A 21550-nucleotide genomic window follows, 5' to 3' on the forward strand; every position below is an offset into this window, starting at 1 on the left:
GTTACCTTTGGGAAATGGACTCTGTCACCTTTGGGACTCATTCCAGCTTTGCTAGCCTCAGGCACTCATTTGGTTCCTGTCCTCAGTGGATTCTCTGACTGCAGGAATACTGAATGGTTAGGGTTGGGAAGGAGATCTCCGAAAAACAGTAAAAACATCCTATATTTATATAAGGATCTGTCACTAACTTGGTTAGAGATGTAATATCCTCTTAAATGGCTCTCTTCAATGGCCCTTAATACGTTGCTTCAAGCCTCACATATCCTTCTTAATTTTGCATAGATGAGCTTACTTATGTGAAGAGTCTTGGGAAGCTCAGCCAGGATTCCCAATAAGAGTCCTGTGTAAAGGACAGTCCCTTTTCAGTGCCTTCGGGTGTACAAGGCACTGCTGCTCATGGCATCACTGACCTTTTCTTCAGAGTGGTAACCTGCAGTTTTAATTCAACTGAAAAAATAGCTCCATGTGTTGAAGTTTTCCATGCACAGGAAATGTCTCTGGTGGTTGTTAAGGAGAGGGAACTTGCTGCAAATTCTTCCCCAAAAATTCAGGGTGAGTCAGCTGGTGGTGTAACTTTTGAGGGTTGTAGCAAGATGAGGGGGCAGGTGAAAGAGAATTACTTGATTTCAGAAATTCCACCTTTGATTACATTGTGTGAATGTAGAATATGAATATTGCATGGGGGAAGCTAAAATTATTTCCATCATTTGTTAACAACAAATAAGCTCATTCGATTAGATGAGGATGTGTTCAGATCCCAGGTTTGTTATAATAAAAGTTTTCCCTATATGCGAAGTCTCTTTTTCTCAGTTATAACTGGGAAGATAAAGGGTTATGAAATAGAAAAAGCATATTGCATTAAACAGAATCATCAGAATACAATTGTGATTATGAAAAGTGCTGTAAAAACAATTAATGATAAACACTGTGTCCTGGGAGGTTTGTAATCTAAATAAATAGATAACAGCTGAGAGCAGCGTTATGCCTGTTTTTGGAAACATGAACCTGAGAAAGGTGATGCTGTACCTGATGGGGCACAGTAGGTGTGAGGTAAGGCCAGGAGCGAGACCAGATTCTCCAGAGTCCCAGTCCACTGCATTCACTTGAAATAGTTGTGCATCGTGTTTTACACAATGTGCAGAGTTAATTTAAACAAATTTAATGTAGTTCATGTATAATGAAAGATGAACATTTTAAAGTACCCCAAGGTTGAAAACAGACATAAACATGGCTTAGTTTTTTTACATATTCCCATAGGTTTATTTGATAAAATTGCTACTACTTTTTTAATCTCGGAAGCTTTGAATATTACCTTCCTGAATCAGAGTCTCTGCCTCATTTCGATCCGTTTGCAACTTTCTGAACTGTCTTAAATCCTTGTGTAGCTTTTTCTGCTTCTTTGTTTGGCCATCTGAAGGGTTGGAAGCTGTTTGCTTTGACCTCAGGGAATTTGGGACATGAAATGTAATTTAGGTTTATAGTGAAGAAAAGTCTTTACATTAAAGGAAGTGATTTAGTGCTAATGCTTTGACTGAACTTGTTGATTATCAGATTAACAGGATTAAAATATCGAATTAACAGGATTAAAATATGTCCCAGACATATGGAAGATTTAATGGTTATTCATTTTGTTGGCTAAAATTTTCCTCAATCCAGAATCCCTTTTTCAGTCTCAGTTGTATTTAAACATGCTCTGAATTTGGCATGTGATGGGAGGAAAATGCTCTGAGGAAACCAGGATGACACAGGGAAACTCTTCATTATCTAGATTTCCCCTTTATCTTAAGTGTTCAGCTATGCCATTTTCCTACTTTTCTGATCTGGCTATTTGAATTGGGTACATGATTTTGGAAGGCAGAGATTATGGTCTTTGATCCGTATTTCCATTTTTGGTAGAATGAGCTCATTGACTTATAAATTCTGGAATAGTTTATATAGAAATATTTTACTATTTGAATAGAGAGAAGATGCACTGAAAGTCTTGAGTGTCAAAAATCCCCAGTCCAGGTTCCCACTGTTACCTACAGTGCCCATTTTTCCTCTTAATATAGAAAACCAGAACAGGCTGCATCAACCCTTTCCCACCATCAGTCTTACCCAGGCACCATCTCAACATTAGCCAGAGATACATATCTGAAAGGTGTTGGTGATGACAATAGTTCATGGCAATAGTTTCTAGCCATTTGAGTCAGAACTGGGAAATCACTGTGCTGTGGATATAGCTACACAAATGCGTATGTGCTCTCCAGCATTAAATGCCTTACAATTCAATTTGGTTAAAATTTCTAATTAATTAGGTGGTTGTCTTTTTTCACCAGAAAAGATCATTGTGCTGAAATCAGAAGAGTCAAGTTTTGACAGATCTTTTTCAGCTTAAGGAAAAAGAATTCTCAAAGTGGTCAAACACCCTACTTTAACTTTTGAATTTTTGCTCATGATGGTGGTTAAAGCATTTTCAGTTTGGAGAGTTAAATCAACTTACATTTCAAAACAAAACAAAAAAACCCTGAAACACCAAACATAAATAACCTATTTCTCTGACCTGCAACCTTTTTTTTTTTTTTGAGATTCCATTTACAGCTTTCCATATTTCACTTTTTTGTTCCAGTTTAATACATGAAAATTTTCAAAACATCAATTTCTTTCAGGATAAGAAAATACCCACTTTTTCTCCACAAGCTCAACTTCTAATGTAAGATGACAATCAGCAGGGAAACTTAAGAAATAGGGCTGGAATGAAACCAAAGAGACCATCAGCTGTTTCTTTCTGCCATGGAAAGGCTATGGGCAAGGGGGGGACTTACGTACAGTGGGTTTTTGATATATATATTGAGTTGTATGTGCATCAGATCCTATCTGGTTTCCTCTAGGTTTTGTTGCTGAAGGTTTTCAAGAGTGGCAGCATTCCAAAACAGCTACTGAAAGAAATTAGTGTGCAAAATAGCTGGTATTAAAGAAACCAAAAAGCTGGCCTTCCAAGCTGGCATGACTGCAAAGCGACATAGTGTGAGAACAGACCGATCAAGACAGGAGGAGGGGTCAGTAGGATAGACAGAGAAGTAAGACCTTGAGATGATGGAAGGTGCAATGCTTCAGTGCCCAGGCCTGGCTAACAGCAGAAGACTGCTGGCACATTGGCAAGGAGGAGGAGGGCAGTTACCATGGCTCAGCTTGTAGGAATGGCCATAAAAGAAAAAAAAAAAAAGTTCGAGATGTGGAGTTTGGCCAAGCATTAGGGTAAAAAGGAAACTCTTTAGCTGAGTTATATTTAAAAAGAAAGGGACAGTGGGAAAAACTCCTTTGAATTGGACATGGAGATCTAGTTAGAAATAACAAGAGGAAGCTAAGAATGGTTCATGCCAAGCATTGCAGAGTAAAAAGGTTCCTGACTATGAAATACATTCAGCTGAGAAATAAACTCTGAAGGGAAGTGGAAGAAGCCCCATCATTTGAAATACTGTAACAGGAGTAGACAAAGCACTCGAAAGTGCACTGCAGGGAACAGTCTTTTTTTGGCAGGGAGTGAGACTTGGATGACCTCATAGCCTCTTTCCATCTCTATTAGAATCACAGAATCCAAAGTCTCTCTCAGAGCAACAGCACAGCCAGCTTTGAAGGTTTGCCCAGTTTTGGCATTGTAACATTGCTTAGTACCACTCTGCACACTCCAGCCCCTACAGATTCCCAAAGCAATAGTTAATAGCTTTGCTGACAAACTCTCTGATTAGTGCAGAATACTAGCAAGCTTTGGAATATATTTTGGAGAGTTTTCATCACTGAGTGGACCTGATCTAAAAAGGAGCATAAACAAAATTTGCAGTTTCATGTAAGATAGTTGGGCACAAAGACATTGATACTGTATTTTGATATCCCCTTTGCTGCACAGTGATTCCAGTGCCCAGTTATAGCTTGCCAGTTTTCATTCTGAAGTCAGATTTCAGTCCCACTTTTCTATAGTAAGTGTTTGATTTAAAGGAAATTAAATCTGTCCAGTGTATTAAATAGTAACAAGAAAAGTTTAGCACTACTGGTGTTGTAGCTGCATTCCCTATTAAATAGGGAATATAGCCAGACTGAATTAAATAGGGAATAGTAGCCAGACTGAAATATTGGCAGCTTTCTCAACTGTACAGCTCCAGTTAGAGATTTTTTTAAGAAAAAAGACTAATTCTTAGGAATGAGTGAAAAAAAAAATCTCAAAATTATACTCTCCTATACTTTACTATTTAAATACTACATTGTGTATCATCATTGCTTATAGCTTTGTAACAATGGTTCCTAAACATCTTCTGCCTCTCCCCTCTATTGGTGGGAGAGAAACTTTGTCTGCCCTACATTGGGTCACTCATTTATGTTTTCCCTCTCAGCTTGGCTGCAAACCACCAGAAGGTGCAAAAGTAGCTTTCACGCCCAACAGCAGCATTTTTCTCCCATCCACTTGATCTTCAGGCTCTTTGCCCAGGCTGGCTCGACTGTCATGTTCTCCTCTGCCCTTCCCAGCAAGACTCGAAGGCAGCAGAAAGCAGCAGGAAGGCTCTGCACTCACTTTGTAAGAGATTGTTTTCACTCCCAACAAAGAATGGCTGGAGCACTGCAGAGAAACAGGACTTGCCTTTTCCAGACCTCTGCTGTCTGGGACCACATTATGATTATTTGTGAATTTGGAGGTTTACTAACATTGTCCTAAGAAGGCTATAAGAAGCCATGGGTTACTTTGCCAGCATCACCTGGGTAATTCAGAGGCATTTTTCATGGGTCTGGTCGGCCCTGTGCTCTGCCTCTTAACCTTGCCTGCCAGACCAGCCTTGGTAGTGATGCTGCTTGCTCAGGAGGGAATGCAAAGAAGTTTTCAGTCATATCTGCTGTCTGTGTTTGTCAGTGGAAAAATGAAAATCTCTTGGGGAAGAGTGGGAACAATTGAATTATTTTATGCTGAGACACAGTAAAACTCATTTTAAAAATTATTGCCTAATGTCCATAATTTATTCACGGTACTAGTCCCGGTAGAGTTAATAAGACTATTACACACTTAAAATTAAGTATGCACATAGGAGTCAGTAACATCAGAATCTAATGTTTTACTTCTCTTTTTTTGAAATCTCTTTGTGGCAAAATATCTTTTATTATTTCAGAGTTGTTAGAGGTTTAACAGCATGTTCCCAAAAGGATTGTGAGCTTAGCAGAAACTTTTTAAAAAGGAGTCCAAGTTTTTGAGCACTAACAGGGCCCTCACAGAAAACCTCCAGGAAATGCTGTTTCTATGTTTAGTGCACTACTGTGATAACTCTGTAGGGATGTGAAGTGGAAAGCACAGAGTGGGAGAGGTTTAACAGAATTGGAAACTGAGATATTGCGCCTTCTGGATTGTCATGTGCTAAAAAATCAGACAAGGTTAAAGGAAATAGGTGGAGAAGGGAAGTAGAACATGTTAGTGATAATAAGAACAAGGTAGGAAGCACAGATGCTGAAAGCAAAGAGGAAAGAGATGGTCAGATTTATGAACGTTGATTCATTTCCAGTAGTCATTTCATTGACTACTGAATGTATAGCTTTATTATATGGGATTTCTGCTAGGCCTGGAGTTCAGCAACACTTCACTGAGGCATGTCTTAATAACGGGAAGGGAGCAAGGGCTAGCAGTATCTCTGGGCAGCTGGACAGCTCTGACATACTCTTTTCCTGCCCTAGAGGTTTTTTGCTACTGATATCCAAATTGAATTGTTTTTAAACCAATCTTAAATTCAAATAACGTACTTCCTGACCTTTGTTACACCATCACTCTTAGCAGTGGTTATGGCTGACATTTTTTAAATTGTCTCTTTTTGAAGATTGTCTCTATTTGACAAATGTTGGTAAATAATAAATAACTGTCTGTTAAAGGAGATACCAAGTGGTTGAGATTATGACTAGTTCTTCTGAGAATAGCTACCTGTCTGCAAATACATATCTAGAGACTGGAGATATCAGTTGTTTGGAAGAACTCAGTTAAAGGCATTTTATATTTCTACACTAATATGGATTTTACGGAACGAAGATATATATAAAAAGGCAGAAATATAGGCATTACTAACAACTGTTTTTTGGAAGATTTGATTTTGTTTCCATATGCACAGAGTTATTTTTAAAGACTTTGCTGTGTACTCCTAAATACCTATGATTTGGCTTGCTGTTTGAACAGCAATGCAAGTGTGGCTTATGCAAACATACCCTTCATAGAGTAGCATTAATTTAGCCTTGCATGTACACCTTAGAGTGAAGCTGCTGTGTCCTGGGTTTATGCTGCCCCAGATCTGTGTCCCTGGTTGAACAGATGGATGTTGTAACTTCACTGCTTTTTCTGTAAAGCCAGTGACAGCCCTGCTGCTCTTCGGCTGATGGGAAGCTCAACAGAAAATGGTGTAGTAAACGCGGATGTCTGCGTGCCTGTAACACAACAGAGGTTTAAGAGAGCAGTAGAGTGTAAAACAAGGACAGTATGACATTAAAGGTAACACAGAGAAGTGATAATTAGTGCTTCAGGCTCTGTCTGGGAGTTTTGTGGCAGTTGAACAAATGTTGGAAGGTGGTTCGTGTTATGCATCTTGCAGGAGAGCAGGCCAGGCTCCAGCTGCCTAACCGTGTCTGCTCCAGGTGGTGCCCCTTGTAGGACACTTTACATCCTTTTCCTCTCAAAAAGACTTGGAAAAGCAGTCTGAAATTGCTGGGTATTTAGGTTGTATCTTTTTCTGTTAGTGCGAGGAACTGTTCACAATGATGTGCAATGCCTCAGGGCTTAGCTCTGCCCCGTCCATCAAGGTTGAGAGACTTCCCAGAACTGCAGATAAAACACTATTCACTATTCTTGCCTTGACCTCGACAATCCCAGCTTTTATAGAAGATTTTTGGAGCAAAGAAATAGAAAAAAAAAAAAAAAAATCTTTTTCCATCTCCTTTATGTTTAGGGGCTGCACTTGCCAAAGCTTTGTTCTTCTCCAAAGGGACCTCTAGCTGAGGTCTCTCTGTGTCTCATCAATCCTTTCCCAAACTGAGCACTGCAGTACTCTGTCTATAAAAAGACCTCAAAACAGTCCGGAAAAGATCTATCTGCTCCTAACAGACTGCAGTTTTATGATCAGTTTAACCGGTTCCAGTTCTCCACCCATCTACTCCTAGCTATGTCTTCCTCTCTTCTGACATTTCATCTTTACCTTTGACAGGGTTGTTTTTTAGGCATCTTGTGTTGTTTTTTTTCTTTCTAATCACAGAGCTGAGGGGAGGAAAGAGGTAAGAACAGCTCTTTTGACAGAAGTCCAGGTTTAGTTTGGTTAAGTGGATTATGAAAAATGTTCAGGAGTGGAAAGTTTAAGGTTTTTCATGGGCTGTTAGAGCTTCTAAATTATCTCACTTAAGATACAGGAATGCCTAGATTTTACCAAATTTTCTTCACCATCTACTGGCTGAGATCTTCGGCTATTTTAGCACTTTAAAGTCTCTTTCATTCTAACATGCTGAGTACTTTTTCAAGGTTAAATGAGGAATTTCTTTCCAGACCATCACACCACTGAAGGAGAGCTGCCATTTCTGTTCCCTTAGTGGGAAAAGAAGTTATCTAAGAAAGGAAGAGAGAGGACCAGAAAGCCACACTCAGAGAAGGGGTCTGACCTCAGCAGTAATAACATTTTTCATTAAACGATTTTTAAAAAAATGTTTATCAACCACTGTCCATTGAAAATAATTAATAGATTGCAAATGCAGATTTGAAGCTGAGGCCAGGTTATGAGTTACTCGATATGACTTTGATTTTAACTGTTAACTACTAGTGGAATGCAGTTGCTCACTCAGTTCACATGCTTTTGTGTCTGTGCCTTGGTATTTATGATGTTCTTGTGGGAAATCAATATTTTAGATCCCTTTTGTGAATAAATTTGTGCATGGAATTCCATTTAGTCTATCAAAAACAAATAAAAGGCACCAACTACATTTGAAGAATTTAGTATTTAAGAAAACATTCACACGCATCTTTTTTTCATTATTTTCCCAGCCATAAGTCTTGACTAAGATTAAATATTGGGCCCGATTATGTTCTACAGGATATAAGCTTCATCTGTTCCAAAAATAACATTAATCTCTGTGATCATTAACTATTCCTTTTAGAAATAAATGTTAATGAAAAGCAAATAAATGCAACTGTGTATTATGCATATTATTTTTACATGTATTTTACAGAGTTCGTTTAGTGGAAAGAGGATCTCCACATAGTTTGCCCCTCATGGAGTCAGGAAAAGTAAGTACTGAAAGAAGATTTAAACATACCTTTTATTGTAAATATTTTCAGTATATTTCCATGTCTGTTCATTTTTACATGAATGTAGTGTGGAGGAAGGCTTTAACAGCTGTGCAGACTGAAACCCTTTCTTTACTGATGAGGTAATAACACGATGGTGGTAACTGATGCATTACTGCTCTCTCAGAAGCTGAGCCCCCTTTTATGCAAAAAGCATTTCCTTCTTTTATGCAAGAAGAAGGTATTTCATCCTCTGCACCTTACTCTTGAAACTGCCAACATATGTGCCACTAGTGGAGGCAGTTTTATCAGTGTAGACCCACCCTTACTGAGAACTGGTCTGCAATTACCAACACTGTAGTCATAGGCTACTAATCACCTGCAGAGGGACTGTCCCTGGTGGGTGGCATCGCTGGGGGGACAGGATGAAGACACGGGACTGGCACACAGAGATAGGGATGCTGCTCTCATCTCTGTCTCTGGCTGCGGTGTCTGGCCATGCGCCGGTGACCAAGGTCTACTGCTAAGTGTGCTCCGCCTTTGGGGGAAAGGAGAGGTGCCATTACTGCTGCACTGAGCCATCAAAGCACTCCCTGCTCACTGACTGCCCTTGACACTGTGGATGCTCATCTAAAGCTTTCTAACCATAGACTTGCAAGCACTCTTGGTCAGAGGATGCTCCCTTTTCTATTTTAGGGTTTAACATTTGGCCACCCCTGTAGTGGGTGAATGTCCATTACACAAAGTCACTGGCAGGGCCTCGTTCAGGGGAGATTGCATGGTGCCTCTGGCTTGCTTTCTGTTTCAGTCTAAAGTTTCATGTGACTGGCATTGGTTTTTTTCTGTTCTAGTGTATACTCTCAGAGAGACTTGGGCCATTTGGTAGAATTTTTGTATTGTAGGTGAACATTTGGTTTCTGAGGAGTTTTTAATGAACAGGTTTCATGAAGAGAAGACGTTTTGTAGCATTTCCCAGATACCTCAGAATTTATTACAACTATGGACTATTTTAATTTTTTGTGTTATAAGTCTACTTTAGCTTTTTAAGGATTTCTTCTAGTTTCTAATGAAGGTTTTTTGGGGACAAAGAATCAGCATAAGATTGCATAAGCTTTCTTACTGCCTCATGTTTTCTTTCAATAGATCCTCCCAGGAGTACGTATCATTATTGCTAATCCAGAAACAAAGGGACCCTTAGGAGATTCTCATCTTGGTGAGGTGAGTCATGAAAACTTAACCTTTGTATGCTCTGAACTAAACTGCAGAGATAAAGCTATCATTGTGTATGCCAGTTTCCTATAATACATCTTATCAAATGCCCGTTTAAAAAAATTATGAATTCTACAGATCTTTATAGTATATAAAGTGTGTAGCATGATATTTGTATCATTATTAAAATTGTTAGTAACGTACTTGATAAATACTAATAATAGCTCAGGTTCATTAAAAAAAAGGAAAAAATCTTTTTCTAACTGTATTTTCTACTTGGTGTTTCACTAATTCTGATGGAAACTTACATGAAAAAATAAGTTTATTGATCAGTCTAATTTCAGCTAGATGGTTTTCTAGTGCTATTCTCTTTGTAATCATTGTGCTTCAATGCACTGAAGTACTCTCATTAGATGTGTTGAGCAAGGCTATATGTTTTTCCAATTGATTTTATGTTTAGAGAGAGAGAAAAAAAAGTTATTTTCAATGAGCAGTTAAAGATCTAATTATCAAAATGAAGAATTTGCTTAGTCGTAATTAAAACTACAATCTAATTTGTGAAATTCATCTGTAGGATTTCATTACTATGAAATCATAAATATTTCCATGATGCCTTGAGTTAGATGAAATGAATCCTTCTCCATAGGTGAAGGTCCCTGGCCTCACCCTTTAAAATAATCTGTCTGGTGTTCATGGAGGATGCTCTGCTGGAGTAAATACACTGAACCAGGAGAGGGGGGGCTATGGAAAGTGCACTGTGGTCTACAGGCTCTTCTGGAATCTGCCATAACTAAGCAGACCTCAGAGCTAGCTGAGCCATTCAAGGAGGCTGTGCAGGTCTGTGGCAGGTGTCCTCGCAGCCGTGGGTCCAGCATCCCTCTGCCCCAGGCATGGCTCAGATCTGCACTCTGACTTCAGGGAGGTTAGGCTAGGGTCTCTTTGCCTAAAACTGGGTCAGTTGTGAGTTCAGAAACAGTGTTACAAGGCATTATAGTGTTATCTAGCTATGACAAAAAATATTTGCAGGAAGAATTTTCAGTAATGCTTCATTCTGGAAAGCTACTTTAATTAATACCAGTATAATTGCTTTTAACTTAGATATGGGTTCACAGCACTCACAATGCCAGTGGGTATTTTACCATCTACGGAGACGAATCTTTGCAATCAGATCATTTTAATTCAAGACTCAGCTTTGGAGACACACAGACTATTTGGGCTCGAACTGGCTATCTGGGGTTCCTGAGAAGAACAGAACTCACAGATGCAAATGGAGGTAAGAGGTTTCTTGTCACCTAGGTCTATGCACATAATTTGGATTCTTTTGAGGCTGACGCTGTGTCTGTTGGCCTGCATTACCCATAGTGTTCAGTCTGTGAAACCTGTAGAACTGCAAAAAAGCCTTAGTTAAAATAATCCAAAAATAAAACAGAGGGCAAGATTTCCCTGCTGAAACAGTTGCTTTTCCTTTGCTGTACCTCAGGTGCTATAAATCCCCTCCACCAGTGACTTTTTGGCACTGTTAATGTGCCAAGTGCTTCAGCTTGAAAAATAGGAAATGTAGCTTAAAATGCTATTATTTACTCTCACAGTCATATCCGCAGGAATGCATTCGTGCAGATAGAAAAAGCCTTGTTGTGAGCCCGAGCCCTGTCCCTCGTGTGACTACCTTCTTTGATAATTCCTCTGTCATAAACTCATTTACAGAAGCTGTCCATTTCTCAAATTTCCCTGGCTTTAAACCTGCGGGGATGGTTACTGAAATGTAATACAAGCAGTAGCCTGCAGGAGAAGCTACGGGGTGTTTGAGTTTCTGTTGAGAAGGTACAGGATTTTGTTATTTGTTTTTATGACATTCCTTATGTTGTGTACACATGTAAGCAAACCAGCGCTGCCAGGCACAGAAGTCTCTGCTTGAGAAAACGTTACTTTCCTGTAATTTTTGCAGAGCACAGTGCCACGAGCGGCAGCTGGCTGAGGTGGCAGTCGAGACTGTTGGCAGAGTGGTTTCTAGCAATGCTGTGAGCACCTCCAGGAGTGATCCCAGGGCCCCAGTGTCAGTGCAATTAGAATAGCAGCTATTGAGTGAATTCATCAAATCTGAGAGCAATTTAGTAATCACTGTGGATTACGACTGCTGCCTGTGTCCTTATGTTAGCATCTTCCTGAAAGAGATTTACTTTCAGTTGCGCAGGCTTTTTTCATTTCATAATGATAGTCCAGCCTTGAGCAAATTCAGGATGCTCTGAGGATATTGCAGCTTAAGCATCCATATGGCTTAAATCTTGGCAGAGTTGCAGTGTCTCTGTTCTCCTCCCACTTTTAGCTCCAGTGCAGAAAGTTCTCTGCCCTTTATTGCTGGTAGAGGCTATATTGCCATTACCACCATGCAACTATCTAAATTAATGTAAAAAGACCCAGTTATCTGCTTTTAAGTCTATTAGTGAATATTATTTCTTTATGGATAACATGCAGTCATGTATTATCAGCCTAATGTATTTTAAAAAGTGTCATTTCAGCCTCATTTATTTCTTTAGTGAGTAAAAATTTATACTGTAAGAGCATTATGCTTCAGAGCTTGCCATTTGTCTGAATGAGCAATTTGCGATCTGGCACACAGCATGTATTTCTAGTTTATTGATAAACACCTTTCTAGTACAGCTTAAGCATCAGTACCGACCATCTCAAAGCTACTGGAGGAGCATCGTCCATACTGTTATGGCCAAATCCATCCTTTCTCTTTCAAAAGACAGAGAGAGAAATAAGGAGCCTATTGTCTATTCAGGCACCTTAAAAAAGAATGAGTCTGTTCTGCATTCATCTGGGAGAAAAACATGAATTTATGCCACTGTCTTTGGATAAAGACTTCCACCTTTCTCTTCTTCAAATGGGAATAGTGTTTCTGCCTTCCTTTCTTCTGCTTTTTGCTCTGCACTGCACTTCAGTAATAGAAAATTCTCATTAGTTCAGAAATCACTTCGGGGTTTCAGAAATTTGAGGATAACTTATAAATGTTATGCTTATTTTTTTATTAATGTGAACATTTTTGTAATTTAATATACTGCAGAATAGAATCATTAATATTTTTTTCCTTACCACCAGAACGCCATGATGCACTTTATGTTGTGGGTGCATTAGATGAAGCCATGGAGTTACGAGGGATGAGATACCATCCGATCGATATTGAAACCTCTGTAATTAGAGCACACAAGAGCATCACAGAATGGTAAGGATTATATAACACCAGGGCCCTTATATAAAGCTGAAATATCTATAATGTCTGGGGCTTTTTCTTGGATATTGAATTGATTCAGGAAGTGGCCTGTCAGGATGGTCACAGGATTTATAACTCAGCTGTAAATATGTCCTTAGGATGAAACTTTTCACAAACAAACAGATTTAATCAGGAAGGACCATTTTCTGCTAAGATCATTCAATACGTTTCTTTTTTCATGTGGTTTTAAGTACAAGTGAAGGATTAAACTTTTAATTTGAGAGAGCCAAGCAGCCCTCAGGTAGGTCAGTAGCTGTTTCTTGGAGTTTGAGATTTATATTCTAACCAGGAAAAGCAAACGGGTATGAGTTCAGGTTTAGGAGTGTTGTTATTAGAAGGAATAAGCAAGCAAACATTTCAAATAAATGAACACACTCATAAACTTTATTAGTGAACACACTGTTACTTTCAAATTGGTTATTAATAAATCACGCAGTGATCAAATCAAGGTCACAATGGAAATTGAAGCAGTAAATCAATGAGTTAATAATGATGTCTTAATCAATGTATCACATCATCAAATGCACACAGCAGGTAATCATTTCTTGAGGCCGACATGAGAACAAATTGCTTTTCATTATTCTTGCATCAGAAGACTGAGTCAGGTAGTTGTTTTGTTTTGATATAACCGCAGCTCAGCTCTTCTCCTTTCAGCAAAACGAACCTGTCACAACAGCCAGAGCAATTCAGCAAGTGTAAGATGTGACTCTCCATTTTTCTTTTCAATCCTGGCTGCAAAGGTGCGGCCATCAGCAGTAAACTTAATAATGAAGCACAGCAACCAGACTGGTTTCTTTAGTCAAAACACCTTGCCTTTTTCTTAAATACCTGTTAAAATTAAGGCAGTTAATTGCTTGGTTGACTGTATGTGGGGCTTTGCCTTATTGCCTCCTCTCTAGAGCATCATCACTGCTGGTATGGTCTTGTGCCAGCTCGCCATTCCACACTGTGTCCTTGTATAGACCGGTGTGAACACTTCAAGGGTGCTGTGAAATTCTCCTTGAAAATGTGTCAGATCAGTATCAGCAGTGGATGGAAGGTTTTCTGATCAAGCTATTTAGGGACATCTCTATTCTAAAATGGCCACAGATTCATAAATCAATGAGTTTAGCGGTACCTGGTTGTCAGTGATTTGTGTGTTCTCAAGGTGTGAGCTCATGGGCAGTGAATGAAGTAGCCATATCACACTGCAGAAATGGTCATCATGGGTGTCAGTGGCCAAAAATGCTTAAATTATGTTCCTTTGTCAAGACCACCGAGAGCACTTTGAGGATCACTTTCCTTCCATTATCATGGCAATCCTGAGAGGGATAGTGGCAACTTAAAAAGGGTTAGAGTAAGCTGGGAGCACCAAAGAAAAAGGCCACTGAATTTCTGCAAGATGGTAGAAGTACATGCAAATAATTCCCGGTGCCTTAACTCTTCCCAGTAGTGGGGTAATAATGTACAAAGCACATGAGTGAGATTTTCAGAAAGCACACGGTACTATTAACTAACTAATTGAAAGTCTGTGGGGTTGTTTTCTCCTCAAAGAAGAGAGATTGCTGATGAGTTAGATGCTTCTCTGATGTGGTTCCTGCAAAAAATGGAGACACAGTAGTTCAGAGCGACAACATCTTGTTTCCTCACAGTTCCCAACCTCCTCCTAACCAGTGCTCTGCCTAATAGCTCTCTCAAGCCACCATCATGGAGTTTTCATTCATAGCCCTAGTCCTGACTCTCTTTGACTTTTCTCACTTAACTTCTCTTCCAGCTTCTCCTGGAGATCCTCCTCTTGTTTTTGGGAAACACTCATTGACAAAATAATAGCCAGTTAAAACTTTCTTTTTATATATACTTTGTATATGCATTTCTTTGGACAAGGTCATGAGCCTCTGTTCTTGTTGGAGGCCACTGTTGTTGCGGTTATGATGACCCGTTATGGATTTAACTGCATCAATACCTATTGCAAACAATAGGTTCTGGGTATGTCCAGTTGATAGATTGTAAAAGAGCCTCAGCTTCCAAGAAGCACATGCTTATTTTGTAACATTTATCACTATTGAGGAAAGCTGTGACTTGTTGACTGACATGTAATCCTGCTGTGCAACTTCTGTCATTGAGAATCAGATCTAAAAGGTCATTTAAAATTATTCTTGTCTCTTAAGAAATTTTAGCACAAACCTCTGACTCTGGACCTCCTCTGTCTCAATATGTAAAAAGCAAAAGAGTGGCACAGTCTTTTATTGTAATTTATAACTACACCAGGTATTTTTGAAAGTGTTTTTAATACTGCAAAATATCTTGAGAAATAAAGTATGTGTATGTGTTTTAATTAAAACACATTGATGACTCATTTAAACGTCAAACCCTTGAAAGAGGAACAGAACATAGCTTCCTGGAATTCGCTAAGAAGTGGTTTTCTCTCTCTGCATAACAACAAATAGGTAAAGCTACACAAGATATTTGGAGAAGAAAATCTCTTTCTCTGGAGGTCTTTCAACAACTTCCTTGCTTTTCCTGAAGCAGCAGGAGGGGCCATTCCCAGCTCAGTGCATTGCCTGTGTTGCATCTATTGGGTGTGACTCCATAATTTCTTGAGAAAGTGCAGCCTTCCTGGATCCTAGGGCATTTTTTTGTTGCTGTTCTTTTTATTCATTAAGGCTGGAAAGTTAATGTATTCATAAGTAATACATGCTGGCTGATACATCTTCATCTCAAGTGGTGAGAACATAAAGGGCAGTATTTCCTTTTACTTACAGTGGTCAACAGTGAGTTAGAATTGTAACATATGAAATGAATTTTAAATTCAGTTGAAACCTTCTTAGGAGTGTCAGTGGCTCTAGGACTTAACAGCAACTTCATGAAGGTTTTGGGAATCAGTCTTCTGAACTCAGACAAGCTAACTTCTCCTAAGCCATGTTTTAGGGACCTTCTCCTGAATCTTGCCATTAATTGCTTTTCAAAGTAACAAGCTAACAGTAGGTTTGAGGTATGGTTTCAAGTGCTAACTTATATTTTAATAACGCCTCCCCAGACTTTTTGTTAAAATATATATAATACTAGTTTAGATGTCTGTATAGCAATCCATAAAAATTCTAGGACCTCTTTGGAGGTGGTCACCTGTGCAGTGATACTCCACTTTATTAATATTCAGCATCAATCAAAACTTACTTGAATGTCTGTGAAAACATAATTACAAATGAAAATACATTTCATATCAGTACTAAGTCAAAAGGAGGCTGCACAGCCTTGCTTTGTCTGCCCATTAGTTTTCCAGATCAATAAGCACATAAGAATTCAATCAAATAGTACTTTGGCAGGATCTGAAATGAATTTTTTTTAAATAGTAAGTACTTTTCTCCTAAAATCCATTCTGTTAAGTATCAACATAGAGCAATTTTCATAGCTAACTTTTGGGCAAAGTAAGATATGTTTCCAAAGTACAGGGATTTTCAGAATTGTCTTAGTAGACTAAACCAGTGCATTTCTGTCTTAATCAAGCATTGACCTTAGGGTAAGTAGCTCTTTTTGAAGTTGGCTTATATACATAATATATTCTAACTTTCAGATGCTTATGCTTGAGACAATTCTGGGAAATTATCCCCTGATTTTATAAGGTAAAGGAGGGTAAAGTACAGGGCTTGATGTATGAGTTACATGTGTAGAATATTATTATATATGCTATGGAATAAGTTAGAGGAAGAAATAACCATCATCTGTGTCTTAAGCACCTGCAAGGAAGAATGAGATTGGTTTTTGTGGAGCCTTGGTCCTGCTGACCTCCTGGGAGACTTCAGAGGCTTTGGAGACCATTTGAGACATGGGGAGAAGGACAGAGGAAGCATACACCAGACTTTCATACCCTCCCAGCCTCCATATTTGGAAGGATAAATGCATTATCCTTAGCCGGAAGAAATGCCCAGTAACAGAAACCAAAATTTACCTGCTTTGGCTCACAGGCTTAACCAAACTTTTGGGGTCTTACAAAGTTCTTTTAATAAGGAGGAGATAGTGGCGATAATGGTGTGCACCTGTTAATAATGAATGTAAAAACTCCTGTCTCCTTAAGCCCAACAGAAATAAAACTGCTGAAATAAAACAGATGGAGATGCTGCTGTATAAACCAATTGATCCAGAAGTATCGCAGCTCTTTTGTGCTGAGCTCTGACCTGCCTGGACAGCAGCCAGCCCAGTCCAGAAGGCACATAGCCATGTTTGCCTAGCACCATGCAAGTGAGGAAGCCCCCTCCCCGCCCAGCCGGGGACCTCTGTGCAGCTTGCAGTGTGCCATCTAAACGTCCTCAGGGCTCCGCACCCCTTTGCTAGGCAGAGCTCATCCCAAAGAGCTTTCAGGTCAGACTATGTTCCTGCTGTTCTTTTTGGTGCCTCTTCTTTTAACCTCCTTTGCTCTTCTGGGCAGCTCTTCAAAAAACCCCAGAGAAGACGCCTCCACCCACAGATAGCTCATGCATGCCTTCATGAACACAGCAGTGCTGTGACAGTTCTTTGGCTTCAGAGGGAACCGCACAGTGTCTTACTACCTGCTTACATGATGGGCAAGGATTAGACTTGAGTTTCTGTAAAGTTCAGCCCAATACTTAGCATTGCAGCAATATTAAAGTGAGAGCTAATGGGGCTGTTCTTCTGCCCCTGCCTGCAGACACATTCTCTCTTGCTACTTCTGCTTTGTGGTGAGCATACAAAAGGAGCCCTAGGAATGGAAACAAAAATAACCAAGGTGGAATGAAAAGGGCAAAAAATGAAATGGGTAAAAAATCCCCACCACTAATATTATTTTTTCTTTCGTTCCAGTGCGGTGTTTACCTGGACAAATTTATTGGTCGTTGTAGTTGAGCTGGACGGATCGGAGCAAGAAGCTTTGGACCTGGTTCCTTTGGTCACCAACGTGGTCCTGGAGGAACACTATCTGATTGTAGGGGTGGTGGTGGTTGTGGACATTGGTGTAATTCCTATCAACTCCCGTGGAGAGAAACAACGTATGCACCTACGAGACGGATTTTTGGCAGACCAGCTAGATCCCATCTATGTGGCCTACAACATGTAGTCTTGTACCTTAAAGCTTCCATGGACTTTACTATAGATGTATAAAATTTTTTGGTGTCCACTAAAAAAGTGTGCAGATAAGATGCTGACACTCATCAGAATGGAACTGTTTCTATTACAACTTTTCAAAGCAGTCACGATTGGCAGGAAAGAAAATGTGAAATGTTTTCTTTTACCACTAAATTTTAAAAAGAAGGACTATGGGGTAAGGCCCTTCAGTGTGTTGGAAAAGCCCATTTTAAACTTGGTTTTTTTTTTTTTTTTGCTTATTGGACAATACTGCTTTTTGAGTAAATGTGGCTTTGTATTTTACATTAAGTAAGCTGAAGTAGATTTTTTTTTTATTCTGCCCTCCAAATGGATTCTTTTAAAACAATTTGCATACTAATACAAATTATTGTTTTCTTCATTTGTTTTAATATGTCATAAAAAGCTGATGAATACAGATCCGTTACTAACTTAAGCCATTTTAGATCCCACATCTTAGGAAACTATGTAGTGGTACGAGGAGAATACCCAAAGTAGCACCTTTCAATTAGAAATCTTGCAGCTTTCTGTCGGAGATGCTGAAAGCCCAAAGGCCAAAGAGCCTTTGCTGTTAGAGTTAGAGTGGAAGAAATTTATAAATAAGGTGTATTTCGGCAATGAACTTGCAAATATCTTTGTACTAAACTAAAAAGATAAAATAAGTTAACTACTTCTTCTGTAATTATGTACAAAACGTTTAATTTATTTTGATCTCTTTAGAAGTATAAAAGAGAAAAAACATTCAAGAATATTAAACTCTTGAAATGTTTGCTAATATAAAAACAAAGTGTTGTATTATCTTGAGTGGATAGTATCACATCAAATATATATATATGAAATATAAATTCACTAATGACAAAAGATTTTAAAGTTTAAAATGCAGTACTTGTCACTTGCATGGTGTCTCCCACTGTAGATAATCAAATGCTACTCACAAATTTTTTGGAAAAAAAAAAAAAAAGCAATCCTGGATTGCTAAGTATCCCTGTCGAAAAGAATCCTCTAGATACCAGCAAGTGGAATTATTGCTGCCTTTAAGGCAGTGAATGAATTTAAGACTAAAAATGCACTACAATAATTTTCTTTTCTTTGCCATGGAGGCAACAATAAATATTCGTGCTGGCATGTGCATACACTTGTTAGACTTAGAAAAGGCAGGTTGAGGAATAGCACTGTTGTCTAGCTGCAGAACTTTGTTGCACAATTTTTTTCATTGTTTTAGTTGGTGTTTTTATTGCTATAAGGAAAAGTTTTGGGGTTATTTGCACAGAGTTAATCAATTTGCCTCTCAGCTAGGACACGTAGCTTGGTGGCCAATGCATCCAGTTTACATTTACGGGAAACTGTTGTTTCGATGGTCTTTAATTTATTCCTTAACAGAGAGGAGCGTACAGTCACTACGACCGATTTGGCACGAATCGTGCATCTGCTAACTAGTCCCTAAATGCATTAAAACATCAGAGGAACCGATCTGCCTGTTCAAAGAACGGAGGAGTCCCGTGGTCTGAGGCCATCACGGGAGAAGAGTAGGGAAACATGCGTCACAGCTGCCTTCATTTTACTACCTTTGGATAAAAGAGAGGTTTGATTCCCCCATTCTGTTGTCTTCCCTGCACCCCGTGCCCCCTTTTTTAAAACCTTCCCCTTCCTTCATGTGGTTGTAACTGAATTGACCTGTTTGTGATCAAGAGTGGGATTTACCAGCTGCAGTCCAAGAATGCTTTTCTTATTGTCCCGAATGACGTTCCTGTGCTGGCTCTCATTACCGGATATGCATGACTAAGATGATTGTTGCAGGGCAAATGTAATAATGTTTATATCACGTATAAGGGAGTCTCAATGCTGGGTGTTTAAAATCTTTTTAAAAGGTAGGGACGTTTTAGTCTGCATGTACAGTACAGAGCATCTTGCCATGTCAGACGCGTTTTCTTTCAGACCATCCTTTCCGCCTTCACTGTCCTGTGAATAGCCCTATTCATGCTCTGCAGACCAATCCTATATTTTGTCAAATTCCTTTTCTGCTCCCTAAAAAGAATAAAATCTGTTCTTAATGGCGAGTTGTTGTAAGGTTTCAGACAAGATGTTGATTGATAACAAACATAATTGCAGTGTGTGAACTAACTTGTGAAGTCCTGCTATCGCTGATCTCAGTACTGCAAAACAAATCTCGCTGTCGTTCAAAGCATCACTTTAACCTTCACGAAGTCAACTTTGCATTTGTAGAGAATAAAAGAACTGCAATGCAGTTGTGAAACGCAGTTAATAACAGCTCTCTTCTGCAACCTGTCATCCGTGGTTGTTAAATCCTGAGTTAAGAGAAATGATAAACTGAGTTTCTGGTTTTGTTGTGCAAGCAAAAGGAAGGAAACATTTAAGCACCATCAGACTGAGCAATAAAGAAGGATTGTTCTGTATTAGAAACTGTACTGTAGATAAACCATTCATGAGAATGTATAAAATGTTTGTCTTGTGACCTTGTGCTTTTGGAGTCAGACAAAACCATGTAATCAACTTGATGCACATGCACAAAAAAGAGGGTACACAATGAACATTTAAACACAAAACTAATCAAACAGGAGCAGATTCCTCATGGTGCTTGTTTATTATATATATTTAATCCTGCTTGACACTTTACCCAAGGGAAGACTGTCCCTTTTATCAGTTGAATGTTAGCAGCGTTATTTCATAGAGTGTGGTGACTGGTTAGAGAAATTCATGTAACTCAGCCAATCACAGTTTCAGACAAAAATTTTTATGTGCAAAGGACAGCAACCTTCTTGTATGTTAAACCACCAGTACGCTTTGTACATCTGTGATAACGCCTGTTTTATATTCAAATGAACAAATAAAAGCTTTTATTTTTGTTGCTCTGAAAATATCGGTTTCTTAATTAGTCATCTAAAATGGAGCTTCTGAGAGCTGCGGATGCTCAGTGGAGGAACATGGAGAGCTATACTGTAATTTTATTTTGTTTACCTCTCTTGTTGCATAATTTATTAGTACAAATCATTATACTTTTAACAATGTTTAAATACTGGTGTGGGCATTTATTGCTGAAAGACTTTCATATGGCAACAAATGTTTTTTGTGAAATGTTTTTTTAATTCTTTTTAATATATTCAAATATACTGTTCACATTTTTGCTGAAAGTGTAAAGATTATTGTAAGCTTGGTAACATTTTGTGAGAAGCAATAACAAGCATTAGTACTGTAAACTCCACAAATTTGTCACTTATCACTTTTGTTGCAAGGTCTTGCTACCGACATACTGCTGATCAGTTGTGTAAGTTACTGATCCAGGTATCACATTTCTGCTGGAGCTCTCTGCCAGTGACAATATGTGGGTAACTGCTTGGTTACACATGTGGGGCTAGAACCCCTGTATCAGTTCAGAAGCCTTGGATGACCAGATAAAACCTCTAGGAAATGTGTTCTGCCCATTTCCATTGGCCTTCTCCAAAAATACTGTGATTTCAGAGCTGGCTGCCAGCCACTGAGTAGCAGCGTCCCCAGAGAAGAGAATTGTCCGTAGCTCTGATTTTCCACATGTGATTTCAAAGGATGAAATTCTGAGTCCTTGTCTCTTTGGTAGCCCATCTGAGAAGTTCAGGATATGAAATCCATCTCCAGTGGCTTAAACTGCAGGGTGCTCATCACAAGAGGTGGGTGCAGGTTAGAGGACCCACAATTTTCCAGAGCAGAGAGTGCAACCCAAAAACTGGGAGGGAGAGGGC

At 39.1% G+C, this 21550-nt stretch overlaps 1 protein-coding gene across 5 annotated transcripts in view; it reads left to right on the forward strand.

Moving 5' to 3' along the window:
- Nucleotides 1–20692, forward strand: part of DIP2C (disco interacting protein 2 homolog C) — a 331427-nt gene extending 310735 nt beyond the window's left edge. For all 5 annotated transcript variants that reach the window (XM_074868279.1, XM_074868289.1, XM_074868299.1 and 2 more), the window contains 5 exons: nt 8206–8263; nt 9407–9481; nt 10571–10745; nt 12572–12695; nt 17538–20692. In XM_074868279.1, the coding sequence (XP_074724380.1) occupies nt 8206–8263; nt 9407–9481; nt 10571–10745; nt 12572–12695; nt 17538–17790 (685 nt within the window). In that variant the 3' untranslated portion in view covers nt 17791–20692. The remainder of the gene's footprint in view (nt 1–8205; nt 8264–9406; nt 9482–10570; nt 10746–12571; nt 12696–17537) is intronic.
- Nucleotides 20693–21550: the final 858 nt, after the last annotated feature.

The sequence above is a fragment of the Strix uralensis genome, chromosome 1 (genome assembly GCF_047716275.1).
Source record: "Strix uralensis isolate ZFMK-TIS-50842 chromosome 1, bStrUra1, whole genome shotgun sequence".
NCBI classification, from domain to species: Eukaryota; Metazoa; Chordata; class Aves; order Strigiformes; family Strigidae; genus Strix; species Strix uralensis.